Source organism: Ailuropoda melanoleuca, chromosome 10 (assembly GCF_002007445.2).
Source record: "Ailuropoda melanoleuca isolate Jingjing chromosome 10, ASM200744v2, whole genome shotgun sequence".
Lineage (NCBI taxonomy): Eukaryota > Metazoa > Chordata > Mammalia > Carnivora > Ursidae > Ailuropoda > Ailuropoda melanoleuca.
Window position 1 is genome coordinate 26143004 of NC_048227.1, and position 23736 is coordinate 26166739.

Consider the following 23736-nt stretch of genomic DNA (forward strand, 5'->3'; position numbering starts at 1 on the left):
CGACCCCAGGACTGGCTCTCACCTTTTCTACTTCGTTCCCAGCACCATTGGGTGTGTTCCTGTGTTTACTGTCTGTCTCCGCACCCAGCCCCCAACTGTTCTAGAAGGTCCCTCAGGCAGGCTCCTTGTCTGATGCCTCCCTGCTGAGTCCCCAGTGCCTAGAATAGGGCGAGAATGTGGCAGGCACTCCACACGTGTGTGTGGATTGAATACACGATGGAGTGATGTCAGAAATACCCAGGGGAAAGGGAGGGCTGTCACTAGACACAGGACGGTGCTGAACGAATGGGGACATCCCCAGGACCAGAGCGTCTGTGCGGGGAGCGTCACCTCGTGTAGTCCATGATGGTATTGAGCCGGTGTGCAATGGTGAGCACGGTGCAGTCTTCAAACTGCGTCCGGATGGTAGACTGAATGAGGTCGTCCGTCTCGAGGTCCACGGCTGCTGTGGCCTCGTCCAACACAAGGATCTTGGTCTTCCTCAGCAGAGCCCGGGCCAGGCACACAAGCTGGCGCTGCCCAACGCTTGACCAGCACAGAAAGACCAGGAGACATAGGGTCAAAACCACCTCAGACCCTGAGCCCAGGCCGGAGCTGGGAGAAGAGGGAGGGGACACTCGGTGTGGCCAAGACCAGGAGAGCCCTGCGACTCCCCGTTCCTCGCACCTGCGGCCACGGCAGATGTCAGGGACTGCTCAGGACAGTCTCGCTGTGGAGCTAGAGTTGGGCTTGGCATCATGCTCAGAACAGGGCTCAGAGGGCATATCCAAAATAAGTGCCCAGCTAAGCACAGCGGTATGACAGGTCACAAAATGGTCCCGTATCTGTGCCTTCTCTAGGGTCCTCCCACTTGACTCTGGACTCAACCATGGGTCTTGCTTTGGTCAATGGGATGCTGGCAAACAAGGCGACAAAAGCTCGCAAAGGGAACGTACACCGGGGTCTGCTCACTCGTGAGCCTCTGCTATCGCCCTGGCAATGTGCTGGGGCTGGTCCGCTGGTGGATGAGGGACATGTGGAGCCGACCCTCAAGGCCCCAATGGACCCCCCAGCCATATGAGTGAGCTGAGGACAGCAGAGCCGGCTGGCTGACCAGTCCTAGTGTCTGAGCAGTGCAGCACATGTGAGGACTGGTGGTTGGCTGTCACAGGGACAGATGAGGCATGGAGGGCACTGGGGCAGGACTCAGGTTCCCTGCAGTGCCAGGCAGGGATACTTGAACTGCTGGGTCATGGGGGGATCCTGGGAATCCTGGGAGAAGGGCCAGGGCAGCTGGGGCAGCGGGTGGCGACTCGGAGGGCTCAGGAAAGTGCTATTTACTGACCGAGAAGGAAGTCTTTCAGCAGTTGAACAACAGTCCCTCTCAACTGACTAAACCCAGTGTAAGAAAGGAACCATGTCAGCCATCCTGGTTTTATACCTCATGGTGCGATGAGAGTGGACTGAAACCCATTTTACAGATGCTGAAAGTGAGGCTACAAGAAGTGAAGAGAAAATGGCTCATCTGCGGCAGAGCTGGTACGCAAACCTAGGCCTGACACAGACGTAAACGGACAGAATCTTTAAACACCTCAACAGAGGAGAGCCGGTCCGGGGCTCACACCCCTGCCTACCTCAGGTTCTCCCCGCCTTCCGCACACTCGTGGTTCAGCTTGTCAGGAAGGCCAGACACAAAGTCCTTCAGGTGAGCCAGCTCCAGGGACGTCCAGACTTCCTCATCTGAGTACCGGCTGAATGGGTCCAGGTTCATGCGGAGGGAACCCGAGAACAAAACGGGGTCCTGTTCGGGGAGAAGACAGCAGATGGCAGGTGAGGCTCACATCATGATGCCTACACCTGCGGCAAACAGGTGCAACGTGAACAGTTCTAACCAGAATCGCTCAAGATGGGGTTCCAGCGTTCCTTGGGATCACTATTTCTGGAGATGTTAGTAATTGGGGGAAAAGGTTTGGAAAACTCTGGGTTAAGTGAAATAAAATAAACTCCTTTTGGCAAGACTTCCCAGAGCTTCCAATACACGGAAACTTCTGGAAGGGAGAAGCAGCACGGGTAATTCCTAATGTTAAAGTACTGTGGATTCCTCCCTGTTCCCTGCCTCCTAAAGAGAATCTTAGAAGAAATTTTAGAGAAAATAACAAGACAAGGCAACACATGAGGGAATCACGCCTACAGCAATCAGCCTAGAAAATTCCTATTTCTTGCCTGGCTCTTGGAAGGCTTATTCCTGTCCTGAGTGGAGCCAGCAGGAGTGAAGGAATGATACCTGGTTAATTCCCACTGTGATTTATATGCTAAGAGGAGATTCAATGGCAAAGAAACAGTATCATTTCAATGAAAATAATAAAGGAGGAATACATCTACATTTGTCCCAAAAACATACATGCATACATCATAGTGTGCCCCACTCCCGCCCTCGGTGCCCCCAGACCCCACCTGCGGGATGATGGTGATCTTGAAGCGCAGATCATGTAGGCCAATCTTGGCTATGTTGATGTTGTCAACAATGATCTCCCCCTCAGCAGACTCATTGATCCGGAACAAGCCCAGGGTCAGGGACGACTTCCCAGCTCCCGTCCGCCCCACGATGCCAACCTGTAGGATAGGAAGGGCCCAGGGTGAGGTGGGGATGCTGGTGTCTGGGGATTACCTCCTGCCTGCCCCCCACACAGGGCCTGCATTTCAGGTGTCTGCCCTAAAGTCGTTCAGTCATCTGGTTGACCCGATGCCCACCATATTCCTCCCTGTCGGCAGCTTCCCAGGGACACTCCTCCAGGACCTGTGTTGGCCAAGGGTCAAGGACTTCCTTCTCAGGGCACCTTCCTTCTCAGTGGGTTAACTGTCTGCCTTCAGCTCAGGTCATGATCCCAGGGTCCTGAGATCGAGTCCCATGTTGGGCTCCCTGCTCAGTGGGGATCTGCCCCTCCCTCTCCCTCTGCCCCTTCCCCAGCTTGTGCACATGAACTTTCTCTCTCTCTCAAATAAATAAATAAAATCTTAAATTAAAAAAAGGGCTTCCTTCTCTGTGCCTCCTCTTCTTATAAGTTAAAACGATATTCAGCTCTTTTGAGAAGTTAGTACAGACCTCCAAAGGCGACAGGGCTCAGGAAGAAGGGATTTTCAATAAAGCCTTATTATTTTCAACTCTAAATAATGTTAATAATCAGGCATTTTCCCCCATACTGTTTTTTAATCCTTTGATGGTGAGTTTCCCATCCCGAGCTGTCGAAGTAGCTCAAAGATTCAAGCAGATACCCCTGCACACCCCCTCCCTCCATGCCAGCTGCAGGAGCAACAAGACATTAGGGACAGGACCCAGTCTCCACTCATCCGCTCTTCAGGAAATGGGGCTCCCTGCTCAGTGGCCAATGACTGACATTCCTGACATCCAATTACAACTCTTGCCTTCTCATCTGGGCTCTTGAAAGGCAGGCCTGCCTCCTCCAGCCTCTAACAGAAATGTCACAGAGCTGAGTCTCATAATGGAACGTAAGCCATAAAACCTCAGCGAGAACACCACCTACTGTTCTTCCCGTTGTTGTAAGTTAGAGAAATTATCTCACAGGAACGGAACATTTTGAGCCTTGGGATGGGAACAGTTTAGCAAACACGTATGTTCAGAGATGAAAGAAACTCTGTCCTCTCCTCTGGCAGACAGCCAGGAAGACCCTTTGTCTGATTCCTGAGGAGGGTCTAAGGGTCTCAGAGGAACGACATCTTCAGGAACAGCTTGGGACTAGGGATACATTCCAGAATTCTGACAACTTCACACGTTCACTGAGCCATCCCTAGTAGTGATGATGGCATCTTTCTATTCTCGAGGTGGCAAACTTGAATGCCTACAGGGGCCAAGTAGGCACATAAGTGAGCTGGGGAGGGACCGGGTGAGCTGGGAGGCTCTCGTCTAGAAAGAACCGGGGAGGGAGTATAAGCCCAATGTTGTTAGATGTACTGATGTTTCAAGGAAAGCAGGAAATTGGGGCGCCTGGGTGGGCTCAGTTGGTTAGGCATCCAATTCTTGATTTTGGCTCAGGTCATGATCATAGGGTCATGAGATCCAGCCTTGCATTGGGCTTCACACTGGGCATGGAGCCTGCTTAAGATGTTTTCTCCCTCCCTTTGCCCTTCCTACCACCATGAGCGTGCATGCTCGCTCATTCTGAAAAAAAGAAAGAGGAAATGGATTTTTATATAAGACATACCATATTTCAGTATTTGCAACGCATTCTGGTTTTTTTCAAAACGTTCCTGCGGGCCTCATCTGGCTGCCCACTAACAGTATGCAGTGCGGCTGGGAAACTCGAGCAGCTTCAACTTCCACAAGCGCCTCCCAGAAAAGGCCCCTCTACCCCACAGAATCGGACTTTGATAAACGGAGGAAATGATGCGCCTGGTTGTACCTGCCTGGTTGCAAGCGACGGCCCCGCTGTGAACGGTTAGGGGAAACGAGGCGCACCCACCTTTTCCCCTCCATCTATGGTGATGTTGATGTTTTTGAGAACCAAGTCCAGGTTTTCTCGATAACGCAGGCCGTAGTCTCGGAATTCCACTCGGCCTACCTGAGGCCAGTCACTGGGCGGAGTCATCTCCTCCACTCGCCAGGGAGCCTGTCGGGGGGAGGGCAGGATAAGGAATCTGAGGTCCGTCTCAGGAGCCTCAAGCCTACAGGTAAGCTGGCTACACATCCGCTCTGACCTCATCGCCCTCCTCTGGCTCCCTCTGCTCCCCACGCGGCTGCACTATTCCTCAAACGCACCTGCGTGCCCCGCTTCTGGGCCTCTGCACCCTGCCTGGAAGGCTCTTCCCCAAACTCCCCTCTGGGCATGCTCCCTCAAGTGCTGCTGATCTTGGGGCTATTCAGCCCACCCCCTGGCTCTATGCCCCCTATCACCTCCCCTGCTCCATTCTCCCTTATATCACGTGGCACCTCCTAGCACTTGAGGTGTGCTTTCATTTGCTTATTCTGTTCTCCATGCCCCCTGGAATGTCCACTCTATGAGGACAGGTTCATTCACTGTTCACTGCCATACTCCAGGGCCCACAGCACACAGCAGGGACTCCAAGAATATTTACGGACTGAACTGATTAATGAGTGGTCTTCTCTAGACAGACACAGGGGGAGAGGTGTTACTCCAAATGCCTCCTGTGTGTGGAAGGCACTATAAAAGGAATGGCTAATGCTTTCCAAGATCACTGTCACATGACCTCATTTAATCCTTGCTATAGTCCCACAAGTGGGGTCTTTGCACCGGAGGAAACTGACACAGAGAAGGTAAGTCACTTGCCCAGGATCACACAGCCCTTATTTCTGAAGGGCTTCTTAGCTCAGTTCAACATTTCCTTAGCACTACAACTGGATGTGCTCTGGGCCAGGATTGGGGCTAGCTTAGGGGAAGCTGAGGAATGGAGAGGATGAAAGAGAGCTTTCATCCTTTCTCCCCCATAAACTTGCTATATTAAAATTTTTTTTTTTTTTACAACAAGCATATATCCCTTTTATAAATTGAGGTATATAAACGAAAGGAATAAGCTGTAAGAACATGGAGGGCACTGGAGAGAAGTGGATGGAACTTTCTAGCTAGAAAAATATATTCTATATAAACACATAAATATATATTTTTAGCAGTGGTAAGACCCTGAATGATCTTTACTTTCTTTTGTATTTTTCAAATATGTTCTTATTCTAAAACATAAAAATAAACAATTATAAGAAATAAAAACATAGTACTTTCTAAAAAATAAACTTCATTTCATACTTTAAATGATGAACTGCATGGCAGGTGAATTATATCTTAAAAGCTGCTGCTGCAAAAAAAAATTCGGTGCAGTGGGAAAACCCCTGGTGTAATATATACTTATTTCCACAGGGGGCGCTCACACCACTCTGAATAATGCTCTCTGATGAAGTGGGACCTGGTTCACCAGCGGGAGAGCGTTAAGGATGGGGCATAGCTCACCTCCGCGGATCCCTCAAGACAGTTTTGACCAGGGCCCTGGTCTCATTCCCAAGGGGCACTTTCTTGGGAGGCAGTGTGCCAACGGCACAGACGCAAAATCTGGGTGGGCCATTTACCAGCCATGTAATCTTGGGAAAGTAACTTAACCTTGTTGTCTGTTTCCTCATCTGTAAAACAGGGATCATGACAGAATGGGAGTTACGAAGCTACGGAAAGGCTATATGAATTACTCCATGTCAATGTGTGCTACAGGGCCTGACACCCCTCCGAGGGCACAGTATGGGTCGCTATCATTACTGGTGGTGGTGGGGATAGTGGTGTCTCCCCAGGCATTATTGTCCTATGGTTATGATTACTACCATCGCTGCAGAAAAAGGCAGTTTCTGCCAATGCAGCGCTGAAGTCTGGACACTGAGGCCCTACTCCTAGCTGTGTGACCTTGGGTCAGCCATTGTCCCTCCCTTGGCCATCCTTTGCTCCATCTATAAAATGGGGTCTTCGGTTGAATAACTTCAGGGCACCCCAAACTTGGGTCAAATCCTTACCACCGGTGTCATTTTTACAATATCCATGTACTGAGCCTCTTGTGAGTGACTCTCCATGCTTTGAATCATCTCATGGGTACTTAATTTTTAAACTTAAAAGAGGAAATCAGTGTCTCATTTTCCATAACAGAAGTCCCCCATACAAATACATGACAAGTAACAGAAGACAATTCTTGCTGAAGAGGATGCCTGTCAAAGGCACACAGGTTATGGCTGTGTGGACTGTCCGGGTTAAGTCACACAGAAGAGGTCAGGAGAGGCCAGGCTGGGGGCTGGCCTTACCTCTTTCTCCGTTTCTGAATACTCCTTCAGCCTCTCCACTGCCACAATGTTGGTCTCCATTTCGGACGACATGCGAACCAGCCAGTTCAAGTATGTGGTCACCTGCGGGTGGAAGGGTCACATGGAGCTTCTAGAGTGAGCACAGGTTGCCTTATCTTAGGGAAGTAATTATGAATTATAGAATGTGTTAGGTAAGAAAGGTCCAGAAAACATCAACCTTACGTATCACCATCACCCGGACGGGCTACACTGTACCTAGTAAGTAAACACATTTCAAAATAACCCCTGGGCCACATAAGTCATCAGAAAGGTCATCAGAAAATATTGCAAACTAGATGGTAAAAGGAAATATCATGTATTCAAATTTGGGTGACCAAGCTAAAGCTGAGACAGGAGGGAAAGTCATAGACAGATCTGCATTTTTCCTGCAGCTGGAGGCATCCTGTTAGGCCTTCAAGGGATTTCCTTGACTAATGGGGGAATCCTGGTCACGTGTCTCATCTCCCCCCCCCAGCGCCAGTGGGTCACCGGGCTTCTCAAACGCCGCTCAGCCCCCATCCGCTCCCCCAGCTCCTGCCCAGATTCAAAGTAAAGGTCCAAGAACCTGACGACTGACTCCCCCATGAAGAGAATTAGAAAATCCAGCTGAGAGCCCCACCTCTTACCTGCAGTGAGTACGACACGGACAGGCCCACCAAGCCGGCGCTGAGACTGTGCCTGGAGATCACGGCGAACAGGGCAGCGAACAGGACGATGCAGTTTCCTACACACTCCAGCCGCACAGCCAGCCACCTGTCCACAGACACACAGGCGGACAGACAGACACACACACACACACCTGCAGTCAGCTTTCCAGAGATCCGGTTTCTGGTTCAAGTCGGGGGCGGGGGGAAGGGGACACTTCGCTAACTGCAGTAATTTCCCTGAGAGTTCCCGAGAAAGGCCGCCTCTGTCTGCTCACAGGGGAAGGGCAGCTAAAGGGACACGGCCTTGCTATTTCCTCATTAATCTGACAACCCTAGGGATTAAAACAGAGTTCTTCAGAATCCAACTTCCCAGGAAACTGGAGCTTGCCTTGTTAAGAACCAAGTTTTTCTCACTGGAAGCTTTAAAATATACCCATGTATACCCATCTTTAAAATGATGTTCTGGAAAATTCCTAAATACTAAGAAGTCATCAACTGTAAGAGGCACCACTGATTTAAAATAGCCTTCCCTTGGGAATGCCTAGCTGTGATCTCATGAAGCCAGATCGGTGGAGTGTGCGACTCTTGATCTCAGGGTTGTGGGTTCGAGCCCCACACTGCGTGTAGAGATTACTTAAAATAACCTTCTCTTGGCAGGAAAGGGGGGGAGGGAGAGAAATAAGCTACTATTTTCAACGTAGCTATAATGTTTCCAGAGCCAGATCATCCTCCTTTAAGAAATGTTAAAATGTATTATTTTACCTTTTAAAGTATAAAAAGATATATTATTGGTTTAAAGCTAACTTCTATTAAGATATCCCATGGCATTAAGAATATTAACATTCTGAGGTATAAAGCAGTTTAGGGAGATGGGGATGTCGATCTTTCTGTTACTCTAGCCCTTAAGATTCGCGTGACTGGTCCTCCTGGGGGTGTGGCTTCTCCCAAAGGCAGAGCCAGATCTGACAAACTCTCTAAGAACTCTTCAGAGGAAGGCAGGGTCTCCGTCCATTCATGGTCTCCCTGCCTCATCTTACATTAGAGGGTTATATTGTGTATGACGGGCTGACAGCTGGGTAGGATGGGTCGCTTCCAGGGTGCTGTCACCCCCTCCCCCAGAATTTTCTATCCCACGTCTCAAAACACATTATCAGGACATGAGTGAAGAGGGTACCCTTTTAGGGATCAATCAGACACTTTTCTGAATTTGATCAACAAGGAGCAAACTTCTGTCCCTTCTTTTCGGCTGATGCTATTCATCCAGTCGTGATCTCCCGGGCACGGCAATTTCACATGGGCCAACCTAAGACTGGGGAATGGCTTCCGGGGCTCATCACACGGGGGTGGGCGTGACCACCCCTCCGCCGAGAGCCAGGACACAAAAATACTGGCTGAGTCTGCCCGTCACAGATGAACTTGTATCCTCAGGACAACGGCTAATGGAGAGCTTCGGCAGTATTTTCTGACTCCGCAACAACTTGGCCCCAGCCCTTACCCAACGCTCGGAGCTGCAGCGCTCTTGTCTGCTTTCGATGGTCATTCTGTCCTGTCCTCCCGCCAAGTCTAACCAGCCTGTGTGTGAGGGCCTGAGCTTGGTTTCACACGCTCCTCCTCCAGGGACGAGGGCGAAGCTCTTAGTCCTCCACCTCCCCCCACGGGGCCTCGTGCACCCACCTGTTGGCCACGATGCTGGGGTAATAGGCCTTCTGGTTCTCGTCCACCTTCAGGTCACTCTGGCGGATGAAGCGCTCCTGCTCCTCGAAGGCGCGGATGACGCTGACGCCCAGCAGGGTCTCGTTGAAGTGGGAGTACACCGGCGAGCGGCTCACCGACTCGAGGCGCTTCAGCTGCCGCGACGAGGCCACGTAGAACCTCTGGAGGACAGAACGGGGTCGGCAAGGCCCCCGTGGCCGTGTCCCTGGGGCCGCGCCGGAGACAGCCCGGACCAGCACGACACCTCCGGGAGGCGAAGGGCCGGGGCCGGGCTGCTCTTCACGGGCGCTGTGCTCACTGCATGCACGGGGCGACAGCAGGGGCGGAATGGGGACGGCAGCGAACGCTCAACAGTGACAGGAACTGAGGCTCACGCAGAGCCCACCCTCCTAGCAGAATTGTTTTTAATTTTTTTCCCCAAGATTTTATTTATTTGAGAGAAAGAGAGAGAACGAGCAGTGGGGAGAGGGAGAGGGAGAAGGAGACTCACCGCTGAGCAAAGAACCCTGGGTCGGGACTCCCTCCCAGGACCCAGGGATCATGACCTGAGCCAAAGGCAGACGCTTCACCGACTGAGCCAGCCAGGCGCCCCAGGCCTAGCATGGTTGTAAGTACTTTCACAGACATCGGCTCACTGACTCTCACCAGAGATCCAGCAGGTGCTCGCTCCTGGTGACGCTCAGTAAACCGAGGCACAGAGAAGCTCGCTGACCTCTCCCCTGAGGTCATGTCGCTACAAGCGGCCGAGCTGGGGTCTGGACTCGGACAGTCAGGCTGTGAGGGGCTAACCTGTGTGCTCTAAAGCCTCCCCGAAGCCACTTACCTCCAGTGTTTTATGGCCCCAGTGGCGTGGCTTTCGGCACAGGTTTTGAGGACAACCAGGCCTCAGTTCAAACCCCGACTCCACCTGACGCCGTGGGCAGATGCCATCTGCTCTGCTCCTGCCCTAAGCAGGGCAGAAGGAACAAAAGCAGCTCGCCCACTGGAAGCTTCGAAGAGACATGAACAGAGGACGGCCTGGTCATCTGAGGACACAGTTCTTGTGGCCTTAGTCTCCCTATCAGTACAAACTGACCGAGGTTCCCCATTCCAGACGTGCTCAGGATCCCACACAACTGCAGCCACTCCACAAGCGGCAGAGGTGGACAGGTGAACAAGACCTGGAAACACAGGGTGGACAGGAACACGGCCTCCCCGCCTCCCAGGGCCGTTCTGGGGCAGAGACCTTCCACAGAGAGCAGGAAACCTAACAGGAGTTCTGAGGCCAGCAGCTTCTTTCTGGATGGCAGCGCACGCGGTAATCTGAACCCACACTTGGACGGCCTTCTGGGCCCCAGCAACTCTGTAAGCTAACCCAGGACTACGCCAACCCGGGCAGCCTCAGGACAGTGGCTCTGCCAGTCCCCGAGGACAGGTCAGGTGACCCCTCACTGCCGTGAACAAACCGGTTGCCTTGGCCCTGCGGGACGTGCCGTGTTACCCTCAGCCGTGACGCCTCCTCTCCCAGGCTTTCTTGCTAAACATCCCGGATGGATCATTCCCAAGAGCTTGCCCTGCTCAACTCACTCCACTTCTCATGTGCTCAGAATTGTATTTACTATACAAAGCTAACCAGAGACGTATTTGTGTCAGGCTGTTTTTTTTTTTTTTTTAAATAACTATTAGCTTCCCTTTTAAACTCCACTCCAGGAGACATAATCCACCCCCCAGACTCACCTTACTCTTTCAGAGACCAAGTGCCCGTGCTCGTGAATAAAAATAACGCTCAACACGCACCTGCCTGAGCCACGCAGTGGGCTGTGAGCTAAGGTACTCGGACCTGTGGCTGGGAGGTTTTCATGGAGGCCAAAATACCCCCCAAAGCAGAAATGCCTCCTTCCGGCAACAAGGAAGCCCCAACACAACTCCACGTCGTCTTACCTCTTGCATCACCTTTATATAAAAATGACTTGCTTGTGAATTAAAACAGCAAGGGATACCCATTTAAAAATTTGGGGGGATGATATAGATGGAAAGATTAAATAAAAACTAAATTACGGGAGTGCCAGGGTGGAGACGTCAGTTAAGTGTGCAACTCTTGGTTTCGACTCAGGTCATGATCTTGGGTCCCTGGGATCGAGCCCCAGATCAGGCTCGGTGCTGGGGGCAGAGTCTGGTTGGGATTCTCTCTCCCTCTCCCTCTGCCCCTCCCTCCCGGTCTCTCTCTAAAATAAATAAATAAATAAATCTTTTTAAAAAATTACATTATGTCCATTATTCTGACATAAGCACTATTTATTAGAATCTCAGTGTACAACCTTTAGATCTTTTCTGAGGAAAGAAAACATATGTACACCTAAAACCTGCTTTTTAATCAAGATATAACATACATTTCCATCACACTGAAAACTGTACCAAATCTTCACAGCGTGATGAATTTTACATTTATTTACAACTGCACACCCACTACCTGACCAAAATCTAGAACATCTCCGGCATCCCAGAAAATTCTTGCATCCTCTGGGTCAAAACTCCCAAGTTGTTTCTAGTTTAGGGCTACCATAAACCAAGACGCTAAGAGCATTCTAGCACCTTTTTTTTTTGTCCTGGATGTATTCTCTCATTCGTTTTGCATATACATTGAGAGGAGACTGCTGGGTTATAGAATAAGGGTATATTTAGTTAAAAACCATTAAAGAAAACCACAACCAGGGCACCTGGGTGGCTCAGTTAGTTAAGTGTCCGACTCTTGGTTTTGGCTCAGGTCATGACCTCGAGGTTGTGGGATCAAGCCCCACATCAGGCTCCACACTCAGTGGGGGAGTCTGCTTGAGATTCTCTCTCTCTCTCCCTCTGCCTCTCCCCCCACTTGCATACTCTAATAGATAAATAAATCTTTAAAAAAATTTAAAAACCCATATTCTCTCATAAACCCAACCCTTATTTTCCTTTCACTGCTTCCCTTCCCAGCCATGCACATGCGCATTGCGTTTGCTTAGAAATATTAACAATGCATATACAACAGGATCCTTTGCTGAACTTGCATCTCCCTCATCGTCCCCGTTAACGGACGGCAGACCCGGCCACGCAATGGCTGCACATGGGCTCAAGGTGTCCTGCTGCGGCAGCTACGTGAGTCACCGTAAACATAGCATGTGGCTTGTTCTGTTCTTTTGACCTGGGCCCCTCAGGGAAATGTACAGCCAGGGTACAAACACGGGTCATATTTTCGGTAAATGCAGGACGAGTTTCCAAAAATGCTGGCACCAGTTTAAGGAGAACACAACGAGGGCACGAGAACCAGACCCGCTCACTCTGGTTCCACCTGTGTTCGTGCTCGCCGGCCACTGGGTCGCAGCGTGCTGGAGTCTGGGGGATGGCCGGCTGGACCAAGGCCTCCAGGCCCCACGTGAGCAGCCACAGCGCAGCTTGATATAGGGAGCACTTCGCGGTTCTCACTCTTACTTTGTGCTGTAGTCATTGGGTTCCCATCTAATTTGCTGTCCCCCACCAGCAACTGTGCTGCAGCTAAGCTTTTCAGGGCAAGAAGGGGCAGGGCAGCACCACGGTCACCAACACAAGCTTTAGGATCAGAAAGATGTGAGTTCGCACTCCCAGCTCCGTCCGCTACCAGGGCCTCAACGCGCCCACCTACAGCTGCAAGCACAGTTTATGTTGCAATAACCTAAGGGACCATGAGGACTCAGCTGTCACATACTCCCTTGCTCTATTCACCGTCCTTGGTCCTCTTTTCTGAACTACAGATTGATGGCTGGAGCTCCAGCAGCCATCTTGGGCCATGAGATCAACTTAAGAATGAAGTCTTATACAAAGATGGGAGGACAAAAAAAAAGCACCCGTGGAGTCCAGGATATTAGCAGACTTGTGGAAATGCTATACCAGCCCTGAGCGGCCCACCTCTACATTTCTACCATGAGAGAGAGAGAGACAAACATCTATCCTGTTTAAGGTGCTGTTATTCACATCTCCACTTTCTGCAGGGGACTTAGGACCTAAAAGTTTTCTGAAAACTCTCTTAATTTTAATAATCAATTTTACTAACAGTATTATTATAAATTGTTAATACTATTATAATGAATTATGGCTCCCCCCCTTTGATATGTAGTTAAACCTGACAAAAACAAATTGAAGCCTCCTCCAGCAAATCCCCAACAGCTCCATACTGGGGAAACGGCCAGATGAAACGAGCCCTTAACTCACACAGAAGTAGTGCACAAAGCAGGGCCCCTCCTGCACCCTGAAACCCCACCTCTCACCTGGACCAAGAAGTAGATGAGGCCCAGTGGCGGGATGATGATGGCAGCGATGGGGGTGGCCAGCAGGATGATGATGCAGGCGCCGATGACACTGAATAGGGAGCCCATGAACATCTTGATGACCTGCGGGATCATGGAGTCCACCGTGTCCAGCTCCTTGGAGAAGCGGTTCACCAGGTTCCCGCTGGGGGTCCGCTCGAAGAAGCTCATGGGCGACCGGAGGACGTTCTGTAGCAGGTCCACGTGCAGGCGGCGGGAAGCGAAGATCCCCCCAATGGACACCGCCATGGAGTAGCCGAACACCGAGACACCTACAAATACTCTCACGGTAAACACCACGATGGGACACGGGCCAAGCTGGGGGCGGGGGGGTGGGCGGGGAGCAGCCATGTGGATGCCAACAGGCCTGGACTCTCACTTCTAAGAATGACGATGAGGAGGAAGAGGAGGGCAGTAGTGGCTATTACTTACTGAGGACTCACTATATATTAGACACCATGCAAGAGTGTTACATGAATCTATGTCTCACACTGACTCTGTATAAATCCTCTTAGCACCCATTTTACAGAGAGAAGGACATTCATCAGACAGGTGAACTCCTTTGCCCTCCAGAGAGTCAGCCAACCAGAAGCAGAGCTAGGGTTCCGACCCAGGCAGCCTGCTCCAAGGTCATGCTCTGAATCCGTGTACCACACTCCTCTAGACCAGCGTCATGCAAAGAACTTTCTGTGACGACGCCAGTATTCTATATCTATGCAGTCCCATGTGGTAGCCTCTAGGCAGCTGTGGCTACTGAGCACTTAAAAGGTGGCTAGTGGCTACCAGAGTGGACAGCTCAGGTCCTAGAACAGATGCTGCTGCTGTGTGAGCCCAGGTAAACATCACACCCTCCCTGTGCCCCACCTTCCCGCAGTGACAGCTCGAGGACAGTCCTTTGCCCTGTGGTTAGGGATTAATAAATAGAAGAAATCCGTGTCTGCTCTTCTGGAGATGATGAGACATCTGTAGCTCCTCCACACCACCCACAGCAGGGCACCTGCTCTTTGCAGAGATTTCACAGGGATGGAGATTTAACTCAAGGAAGCAGAGGCTGAAACGGTGGGCTCTGAAGCCAACAGGGCCAAATCCTGTCTCTGCAACCTACCAGCTGTGCGACCCTCCCACAAGTCACTCAGCCTCTCTGCACCCCAGTGTATCTGTGAGATGGGGACAATGACACTTAGCTTATAGCACAGTCCAATGTAAAGGGCAACGTGCTTAGTGCACAGAAAGTACTCAAAAATATCAGATACACATGTTTATGGTCTACCCTTACGTGTCAGACACTGAATGTACGTAGGTATGTATAGATGCCCGCTGTTTCATGAGCACCTGGACACACAGCTCACGTACCGTGTAGCACAGTGATTACGAGCACAGGCTCCTGGGCCAGAATGCCTCATTCGATGCCAGCTCTGCCATATACTTGCTGTGTGACTTTGGGCAACTTACTTAACTTCGCTGAGCCTTAGAGTCTCAATTTCTAAAATGGGTAAAACAGCTGCTACCTCTTGGCCCTGTGCTGCAAAAACACAGAGAAGTGCTGAGAACCTAACCAGGCACCAAGGAAGGGCTCGGCAGACATCAGCTCTTACTAATAATGCTGACGTGTTTGGGGACCTTCCTGGGCCCACAGAAAGGGCGAACAGGGTTTCTCAACTTCGTCACTGCTGACATTTGAGGCTAGATCATTCTCTGCTGTGGGGGCTGTGCCGTGCACTGCAGGGGTCTGGCGACATCCTTGGCCTCTGCATGTTGGTAACACTACCCCCACTCTAAAGCTGTGACGGCTCTAAGTACCTCCAGACGCGGCTAACTGTCCCCCGGGGACAGCACAGTCTGCACTGAGAACCACCAGCATAAACCAATTCCCACCCTCAGACAGCAGGTAGGAGTCCACAAATGAGACTTTACAGAGGCCCCATCACCTTCGCAGAGCAGCAAGAAGCAAGGGCCCTTGCTTGCCAATGCTTGGGGTTGGGGAGCCGCCTTTCTCAACTTTCTCATCTGTAAAATGAGCACATTAGACCTTCTGTCTCCTAGGGTCCTGTGAAACAAAGCATTCAAGAAATATTCACTCTACAATATCTGACTGTCTGTTAAGGGATAGGTACTGTTCATGTGACTTCAGCTTAGTTTGCGGGTCCACGAAACCCTGACAAATGGGGGGACTCGACTCCATAATAAGACACAGAAGAAGAAAGTTTCAAGTGCCCAAATCGGGCAGGCAGGGCAGGATGGGAAGGGGAGGGCCCTCACCTTGTGAAATGCCCAGGGCTCCATAGACACTCAGCCGGATTTTAGTGTGCTCCTGGGTCCCATTGACGATGGGGTCATCTGTCCAGAGGCTGAGCCAGTAGTTAGAGGCCAGAGCCGCAACGTTGTTACACAGGAAAAGGAAGATGCTCAGAAAGGAGATGAAAAGTCCGATTGCCTTCATGTAGTCCCAGTACACGGACAGCTTGACCTGCAGACCAGGGGAGAGCAGGCACTTTGCAGGCTGCCCACACCAGCGCGCCCTGCGGTCAGGGACTCCAGCAGCAGCTGGGCCATCCTCTCCCCCCAGCCTACGCTCATACTCATGGCACATTCCCCTTAGTCATCTGGCAAACAAAGTCAGTAGGAGATAAAGTCAAGATCTCTGCCCTCACGGAGCTTCCAGTCAAGTGGAAAGACAGGTTTTCGGCAGCCAGATAAATGTGTAATTATGGAGAAGAGCTGGGGCAGTGCAGGATTCCACGAGGGTATAAAAGTGGGCAGCTTGACCTGAGAGGTTTCCCCTGAGAAGTGATGACGAAGAGTTAACTAACCCGGTGAAATGGAAAAAAGGCACTGAGGGCAGAGGGAGCGGCACGTGTAAGGGCCCTGGGGCAGGAGGGAATGTAACGTGTTAAGGGAAATGAAAGCAGGCAAGGGTGGCTGGAACAAGATCGAGCTGCAGAAGTAGTGCTCAGACCACACAGGGGCTGGGAGATCCTGTTTAGGAGTCTCAGCTTTAGTCCAGGACCATCGGGACGCCATCAAAGAGCAAATGGGATAGAGTGACATGTTGCCAAGCACCCAAGTGTTTCCTCCCCTCATTTCCTCTGAACAGCGAACACCAATTCCACATCATTTCCACTGGCTTCCATTGGCTGGCGCTCACTTAGCCTGTTCCCCAGCAACACGGGGTGCTAGGACTTCTTCCGCCCCCATATTCCCTGGAAGTTCCATGAAGGCTAAATAATGATGTGTGGTTGTCCAAAGGGCTGCCTGATCTCAACACCAGAGGCCAAGGCCACCTGCTTTGGGCCAACACTACACCCACCTGCCTGGCTTGGCTGCAGCCAACACCAGGTATCCTTCCTTGTGCGTGTGCTCATTGGCATTTCAAGCTTTTCATGCTGAATTTTGGGTCATAAAAACCATTTGTCTGAATTACAGCCTGGTTGAAAGGTAACACGTGAAAGGCCAGAGGCCTCCTACATCACTGAGTGCTTCTTTCTGACTTTTCTGTTTTTCAAACTGAAATGGTGGTGGGGGGGGTGTCCCAGAATTGCGATGTTTATTGTCACCATTTGGCTTCGTCACGAAGGCAAGCAGCCTGCTGATCTGCAGATCCCAGAATTACACTGCAGGACTTGGGGACTCCTCATGAGCAGCAGACACGGCGGGCGTGGGCTCAGAAATTTCTGAGTGTGAACTCTGGGTCTGACTCAGACAAGTGACCAGTCTGTGTTGCTGGTATAGAAAAGGCAGGCAACACTGGGACCCAGCTCCTCTGGGTGGTGTGGGATTACATCAGGGTGAAACAGGGCTGACGGTGCTTCTCTGGTCCTTAATTTGTGGTCATTACTCTGGCTCCCGAGAGGACCAGCCAAGAGCAAGGAGGGAGGATGCACTACAGCCACCTCTGCCCCTGGCCATGGTTGTGAGGGGAAGAGGAGAGAAGCAGCCTGGAACAGAGGGTTCTAGAAGGTTCTGGATGCATCCAGGGAGATCCACGAAAACAGTGTCCCAGTCTCTCATTCTTGTTCCACTTCTTCACGGGTGGCCTGTTTATGCGTGTACTACTACTTCTTGTTTTTTTTTTGTTGTTTTTTTTTTAAGATTCCATTTATTTATCCGACAGAGAGAGAGAGAGCCAGCAAGAGAAGGAACAGGGAGAGTGGGAGAGGAAGAAGCAGGCTCCCAGTGGAGGAGCCTGATGCGGGGCTCAATCCCATCACGCCCTGAGCCAAAGGCAGACGCCCAACGACTAAGCCACCCAGGTGCCCCTGCACTTCTTCTTTGAAAAATTCCATTCCCTTTCTTTTTTTCAAACATACCACATGTATTTTTAAAAATAAACTTTGGATCATTATCATCAACGGAAAATTACTGACATGTGCCGAAAGTAGAGCACTGTAAAACACACACACCAAAACACCAAACAAAAGCTGGACACCGATTGTCCCTGTGACAGAGACAAGTTGGCGATGTGTTAGCGCTCCGGACCTGAACGCTGTGTCCCTCCCAGTTTGCACGCTGAAATCCTAACCTCCAGTGCGATGTACACAGAGGAGGGGCCTTTGAGGAGCAGTCAGATCGTGAGGCTGGAGCCCTCACGACGGGATGAGTGCCCTTAAAAAAGGGGCTCCAGAGAGCACCCTCACCCCTTCCCAACCCTGAGGACACAGGGAGCAGATGGCAGTCTCCGAGCCTCGCTCTGAGCAAGCCCTCACTAGACGCCACACGTGCTGGCTCCGTGATCTCGGACTTGCCAGCCTCTAGCAAGTACGAGCAATGAAAGCAGGTTGCTTGAGTCACCCGGCCTGTGCCTTCCGTGAGAGCAGCCCCAACGGAACCAGGAAAGATAAACGGGCACCAAACTCAGACTTTCTTGCAATGGAATCGTTAGGGCTGAAGGACAAATGGGAACAAATCAATCCCACCACACACACACACACACACACACACACACACACACACACACACGGTCACATGAGGTGAAGTGACAGGGGTGTTATCTTACAGACGAGTTCACCGGCTCTACAAGGCAGTGGAAAAGTGTGACTTAAAGCACCCAGGTCACCTCCAGCCAACAAAAGCCCTCAGCTGCTCAGAGGAGGTGAGAGTCAGCCCTGGAGTCAGACCGCCAGGGTTCCAACCCTAGCTCCGCCGCCCCCTGGCTGTGACCTTGGGCGAGTCATCTAGGCTCTGCCGCCCCGTTTCTGGTGCTGGAAAATACCACTTGCATAGGCTCGTTGAGAGAAAAACATGATTTAACATCAACGAAGCATTGTGCACAGGACTCGGCCTGCAGTGACGCGCGGTGACGCCGGCCACAGCTCTCACTGGGGGAGCCAGCCCTCACCTGCCCCGTCTGAGCCTTGTCTGCCTCCACCAGCTTCCAGGCGTGCTCGTTCTCGGCCCCAGCTTTCCGCAGCTCAGCCGCGCTGGTGTGGTGGCGGCCAACGTCTCCACTGTAGAAGGAGGAGTTGCTGAGCTGTCTGGGGAAACCAAGGCACATGGTGTCAACCGAATGGAAGCGCCGGGCAGGCAGGCAACTGCAACAAAGCACCAAACTGGCTCAATCTGATTTCACAGCTGTGACACGCAGAGGGGAACAGTGACACGTGGCCCCACGGAGGAACCGTTCCGTTATGCAGGCACGATTCAGAAAGCACCTCTTGCCTGCCAATGGTGGTCATCAGCTTTATACAGACGACACACTATCACAGATCATGTGGCCCCACTTTCTCTTTGGAGACCTCCTCAACATAGTCCCTTCCCTTCCTGGGGACTTGGAACCCTGGAGAATGACACAGGTGGATGGGTGTGTGTGTGCACGTGTGCACACGTGTATGGGCATATGCGCAGAAACACCCTCTCTCAGCCGCAGCTCAGAGCCACACAGGCAAAGGGACAGCGTGTGACTTCCACCCTGCTTGCTGACGCTCCCTACCGCCTCCTTGGTTTGCATGCGTCAATGAAGCGAGCATGCAGCCTGGAGGCCTGGGATGCTGGGAACGGAGGGCTCCAGTTAGAAACTGGAGGACGGTAATACAGCCCCTGAGGAACAGAATCCTGCCAACAGCCATGTAAGCTTCGAAGTGGATCCCTCCTCAGCCCAGCTTTCAGATGAGACCCCAGCCTGGTGGACATCTGTTGCGCCTTGTGTGGGATCCGGAGCAGAGAAGCCAGCTAAGCGTGCCCAAACATTCCAAGCCACGAGCTTTGGTCATCAGTTGCATAGCAACTGATATGCCCAGTGTTCCCTACGCTCCTGCTCAGTCCACCCATGGTTCTCCCTGGCAAGCCTCCCACAGTCAAATGCCCCTAAGTCCCAGGACCACCTGCAGGGGCTGCCTCATCTCAGCCATCCCCACAAATTCTTAGAGGGCAGCAACCATGACTGATCACACTGGCCACCTGCCTGAATCCTGGCAGTGCCCCTGCACACCTGGGGAGAGGCCCTATCCTAAGTGATTTACACACATACACCTAGCTCACCACCTTGACAGGGCACCAACAGAGCAGGAAATATATCCACCTGTCCCACATAATAAAAATCGGAGTCAGGAGCACTTGGGTGGCTCAGTTGGTTAAGTGTCCGATTCTTGGTTTCAGCTCAGGTCATGATCTCGGGGTGGTGAGATCAAGCCCACATCGGGCTCCGCACTAAGTGCAGAGTCTGCTTGAGATTCTCTCCCTCTGCCCCTCCTACCTCTCTCCCTCTGCCCCACTAGCTCTTTCTCTCTCTCTCAAATAAATAAAACCTTAAAAAAAAAAAAATCAGAGTCTAGGAGGGTACTACAGTGTTCTAATGGGCAGAGCTGCTCACGCCAATTTCCTTCCCAGCCCCATTTCTGTGAAAAGACCCTACAACAGAGAAGTAACTGCAGGTAGCCCCAGCTCGTGCAATAGTAAGTGAGTGCTCTTTACTGGGTGCTGACGGAGGAAAGTACTGTGCTAAGTGCTTCACATGCACTACGTGGAGTTTGTCCCACTACAGCCCTCTGCAGTAGGTACACTGCAGGCCCTGTCTGACAGATAAGGAAACTGAGGCACAGAGAGATTAAGCAACAAAGTCCACGGAATGCTGCTCCTCTAAATCCCAAACGATCGAGCTGAAAGCAACCTCCTTTAAAACAGCAAAAGCACAGAGCTTTGGAGCTCCGGCTCAGAGGCAGGGCTTGGGTTCAAGTTGCAGCTCAGTTTCTGACTCGCTGCGTGTCTTAGGGAGAGCATTCCATTTGTTCACCTGTAAAATGGGAAGACAGGAGTAACTACCTCCAGATTCAACAAACTGCACAGGGCTTAGCACTGTGCCTGGCTCCGCAGGGTGCATAAAACGTGATCTTACCATGACTATTTCGGTTCAAATGCCAGCTCTTAAGACCTGAACATTCTAGGCCCCTCTGAATGACTCGAGCAAGGACCCACATCTTGCAGGGAACTTGAGCGTCACAAGTGCAGATAGATGGTTACATCCTGAGGCCTGTGTGAGTTGTGCCCCCTGGTAGAGCAGTGCCAGGCCCCGACCCCCTTTATGCCCCTAAAACTAGAGGTCTCCTAGCGATTTGGGAAAGGAGACAGAAAGCCCCCATCTTCCATGCCCCGGGAGCTAAGGCGTTTTTCAGAAGCCAGCAGCTTGTGTGACCTTGTTCCTCTTCTCTCCCTCCAAGCAGGGGGCAGAAACACTGGCGCCTGGAGAATCCACACGAATGGGTCTCCCTCTCTGCTCATACCTCTTCAGCTGCTTCCCCGCGACATCCGTCACCAGCATGCCATTGTCCATCTGCTTCACCTCCTTCCCTGGACTGCTGACACTTGTTAACCCTGTCACAAGAGAGGAAAGGGGGAAGGTGTGGTTTCCAGAGCTGGATGCCAAGACTCTCAGGAAAACCGGTCACTTGGACGGGACATGGTGGATAACCTGGCCACCAGGAAGCTCAGAAAGCAAGACGTGCTTGGCTGAGGCCACAGACAGGATCCCGGCACAGGGGCAGGAGGTCTGTGGGGGCTAGCTGGCTCCCTTGGGGCAGAGATGGTGACTTGCAACCAACCTGAGGACCCCATGAGCACAGGGAGCTGGCTGCCAGCAGTGACAGGTATAATGCAGTTCAGCAGAGAGCATCAGAGCTGCACGAAACTTAGCCAAAGGGGCCAAGATGCAAGGAGCCATGTGGGCAACAGCACACAGAGCCCTGGTCCCCAAGCATCCCAAGCAATGGGGATACCCAAAATAAGTAATGACCCATTCTGACAAGGGCATCAGCCAACAGGAGTTGTCTGAAGGCACCCCACCCCCACCTCCCAGAGCCAAAGGGTAACCCAGACCACGGGGAGGTCCAGAGGTCTGGGGTAGGGGGTACCTGGAGCAGTGCCATTTACCCAGACAACTGGTACGGCCACCCTGAGGCGTACCAGCCAGCCAGCCAGCTGCCCCAATCCCAGGGATTACACCCCTGCCTCAACACTAATCACCATTACCTCAATGACAGTGCCTAACATTTATTGCATGAGTGGTGGCCCCGTGCTGTGTTGAAATACATCATCCCTTTCATTTCCCGGACTACTCAGTGATGCGTTATCATTATCCCGGCCTAGCCTGATCTCATGCTGGTGCCAGGAAGAGAGCCTACAGGAGAGACGCACAGCCTAGGGCTTCCCTGGGCTGGCCCGGAAGAGGAGGGGAGGGCACGCAGGGGAGATGTAGCAGAAAGGGACAAATACACAGCTCTAGGGGCAAGAGGGTAACCCCGGGAACATGCTGATAGAACTCGAACTGAAACCGAATGCAAAAAGGCAGGCTCTTTCGGACGATGACAGTCACAGGAAGAAATGGAAGACAAACAGCAGAGCGGGGCAGGGAATCGTTGACAGGTTGGGGGCGGGCGATTCTCCATCTTAGCTGTGAACGATGCAAGCACCCGGGGATGCCCCTGGCCGAGCTCTGGTCCCTGCAAGCACTCTGCCTGCGGGGAGGCCGGGCCCCCAGGCTGAGTCAGAGCACAGTCAGGAATGGAGTGTTCTCTCACTTCCTAGCTGTGTGTACTAGGGAAGCAATAAAAGTCTCTGAGCCTCAACTTCCACATCTGCCAAGGGCAACTGACCACAGCTACTCCCTTTCTAAGTGGGATGAGTGAAGCCACACATGGTGCTTGGAAGTGACAGACCACGGTGGTGCTTAGCATTACTCGCCTTTTTAAACACATTCTATGGATAATTCCGGGGTGCAGCCAATAGGGAGAATCACTGCTTTACAAATTTCTTTTAATGGCAGCATCTTTTATTCTCTAAAAAAAAAAAAAAAAAAGCACTAAACTAAATCAAAAAGAAGACTACGACGAGCAGGACTTTTCATGCAGGTGCATGCAGTCAGGGCTCATAAACGCACACAGCACTGGAGACCCAGGCCTAGGCTTGAACAAGCAGTGGGGGAAGGGATGCTTGAAAACATTCCCAGAGACACGGCCCGTGGCAGGGGCTTCAGAGAGCTCCTCGCTCCCGCCTGGCTATGCAAGCCAGCCTCAATAAGCTTCGGTCTTCCCTTCTGCTCCCTACTAAGGATGAGCCCTAAAGTCTGGATGGGAGACCTCAAAGTGGCCTCTCGTGATGGCCAAGGGACCACATCCAATTAGCCCACAGGTTGATACACAAGCAGGGGTAGCTGGAAAGTTCTTTTTTACAAGGGGAGGGACAGAGAGTCTTAGGAAGGCAATGGGAACATGGGTTGGTCTACCACTCTGTCTGCCTTCTTTGCAAGGGATCAGCTCTTTCCTCTTCCTACAATCTTTGCAGGCCACAGGCAGGGAGGCGGGGAGGGGCGCTGCCCAAGGTCAGCCCATCACAACCCCTTCCCCAGGACTCTGAACCATCAGTGGCCCCCTGAGGCCCAAAGACATTTCTGGCCGATCTGTTCTAAAGGAGTCTGATTCCCAAAGGAGTCTGATTCCAGGAGTTCCCATTTCCTGAGTCCTGATTGTTTGGTCTGGCCTCTGATTTCTGGGTGATCTGCTTCCCCTTCCAGTAAACACCCTTTTTGAAAAGGCAGGAGTCGGCTTCTGTGGCTTACAAAAGAGCCCTTTGTCTGGACCCTCAGCCACACCCTGCTCTCAAGGAAAGGAGGAGGGATGGGACCGCTCCAGTGGCTGGTTCGTGACTTTACCTCACCAGAGGGAGCCAGGGCAGCCTTCCACAGTGAAACTCGGCTGAAAAACATCCCTGCTCCGGGCGCCCACAGCCACCTGCAATGACTCCGTCAGGTACACATCACCCCGTACTGCCCTGGCCT

At 51.9% G+C, this 23736-nt stretch overlaps 1 protein-coding gene across 1 annotated transcript in view; it reads right to left on the bottom strand.

Moving 5' to 3' along the window:
* Positions 1-23736, bottom strand: part of ABCC1 (ATP binding cassette subfamily C member 1) — a 116631-nt gene that overhangs the window by 1827 nt on the left and 91068 nt on the right. The window contains exons 21-31 of the mRNA XM_019807751.2: positions 21188-21278; positions 18811-18946; positions 15735-15942; positions 13437-13747; positions 9142-9341; positions 7447-7573; positions 6782-6883; positions 4458-4604; positions 2434-2592; positions 1614-1780; positions 331-525 (exon numbers count right to left, since the gene is read on the bottom strand). Of these exons, the coding sequence (XP_019663310.2) occupies positions 331-525; positions 1614-1780; positions 2434-2592; positions 4458-4604; positions 6782-6883; positions 7447-7573; positions 9142-9341; positions 13437-13747; positions 15735-15942; positions 18811-18946; positions 21188-21278 (1843 nt within the window). The remainder of the gene's footprint in view (positions 1-330; positions 526-1613; positions 1781-2433; positions 2593-4457; positions 4605-6781; positions 6884-7446; positions 7574-9141; positions 9342-13436; positions 13748-15734; positions 15943-18810; positions 18947-21187; positions 21279-23736) is intronic.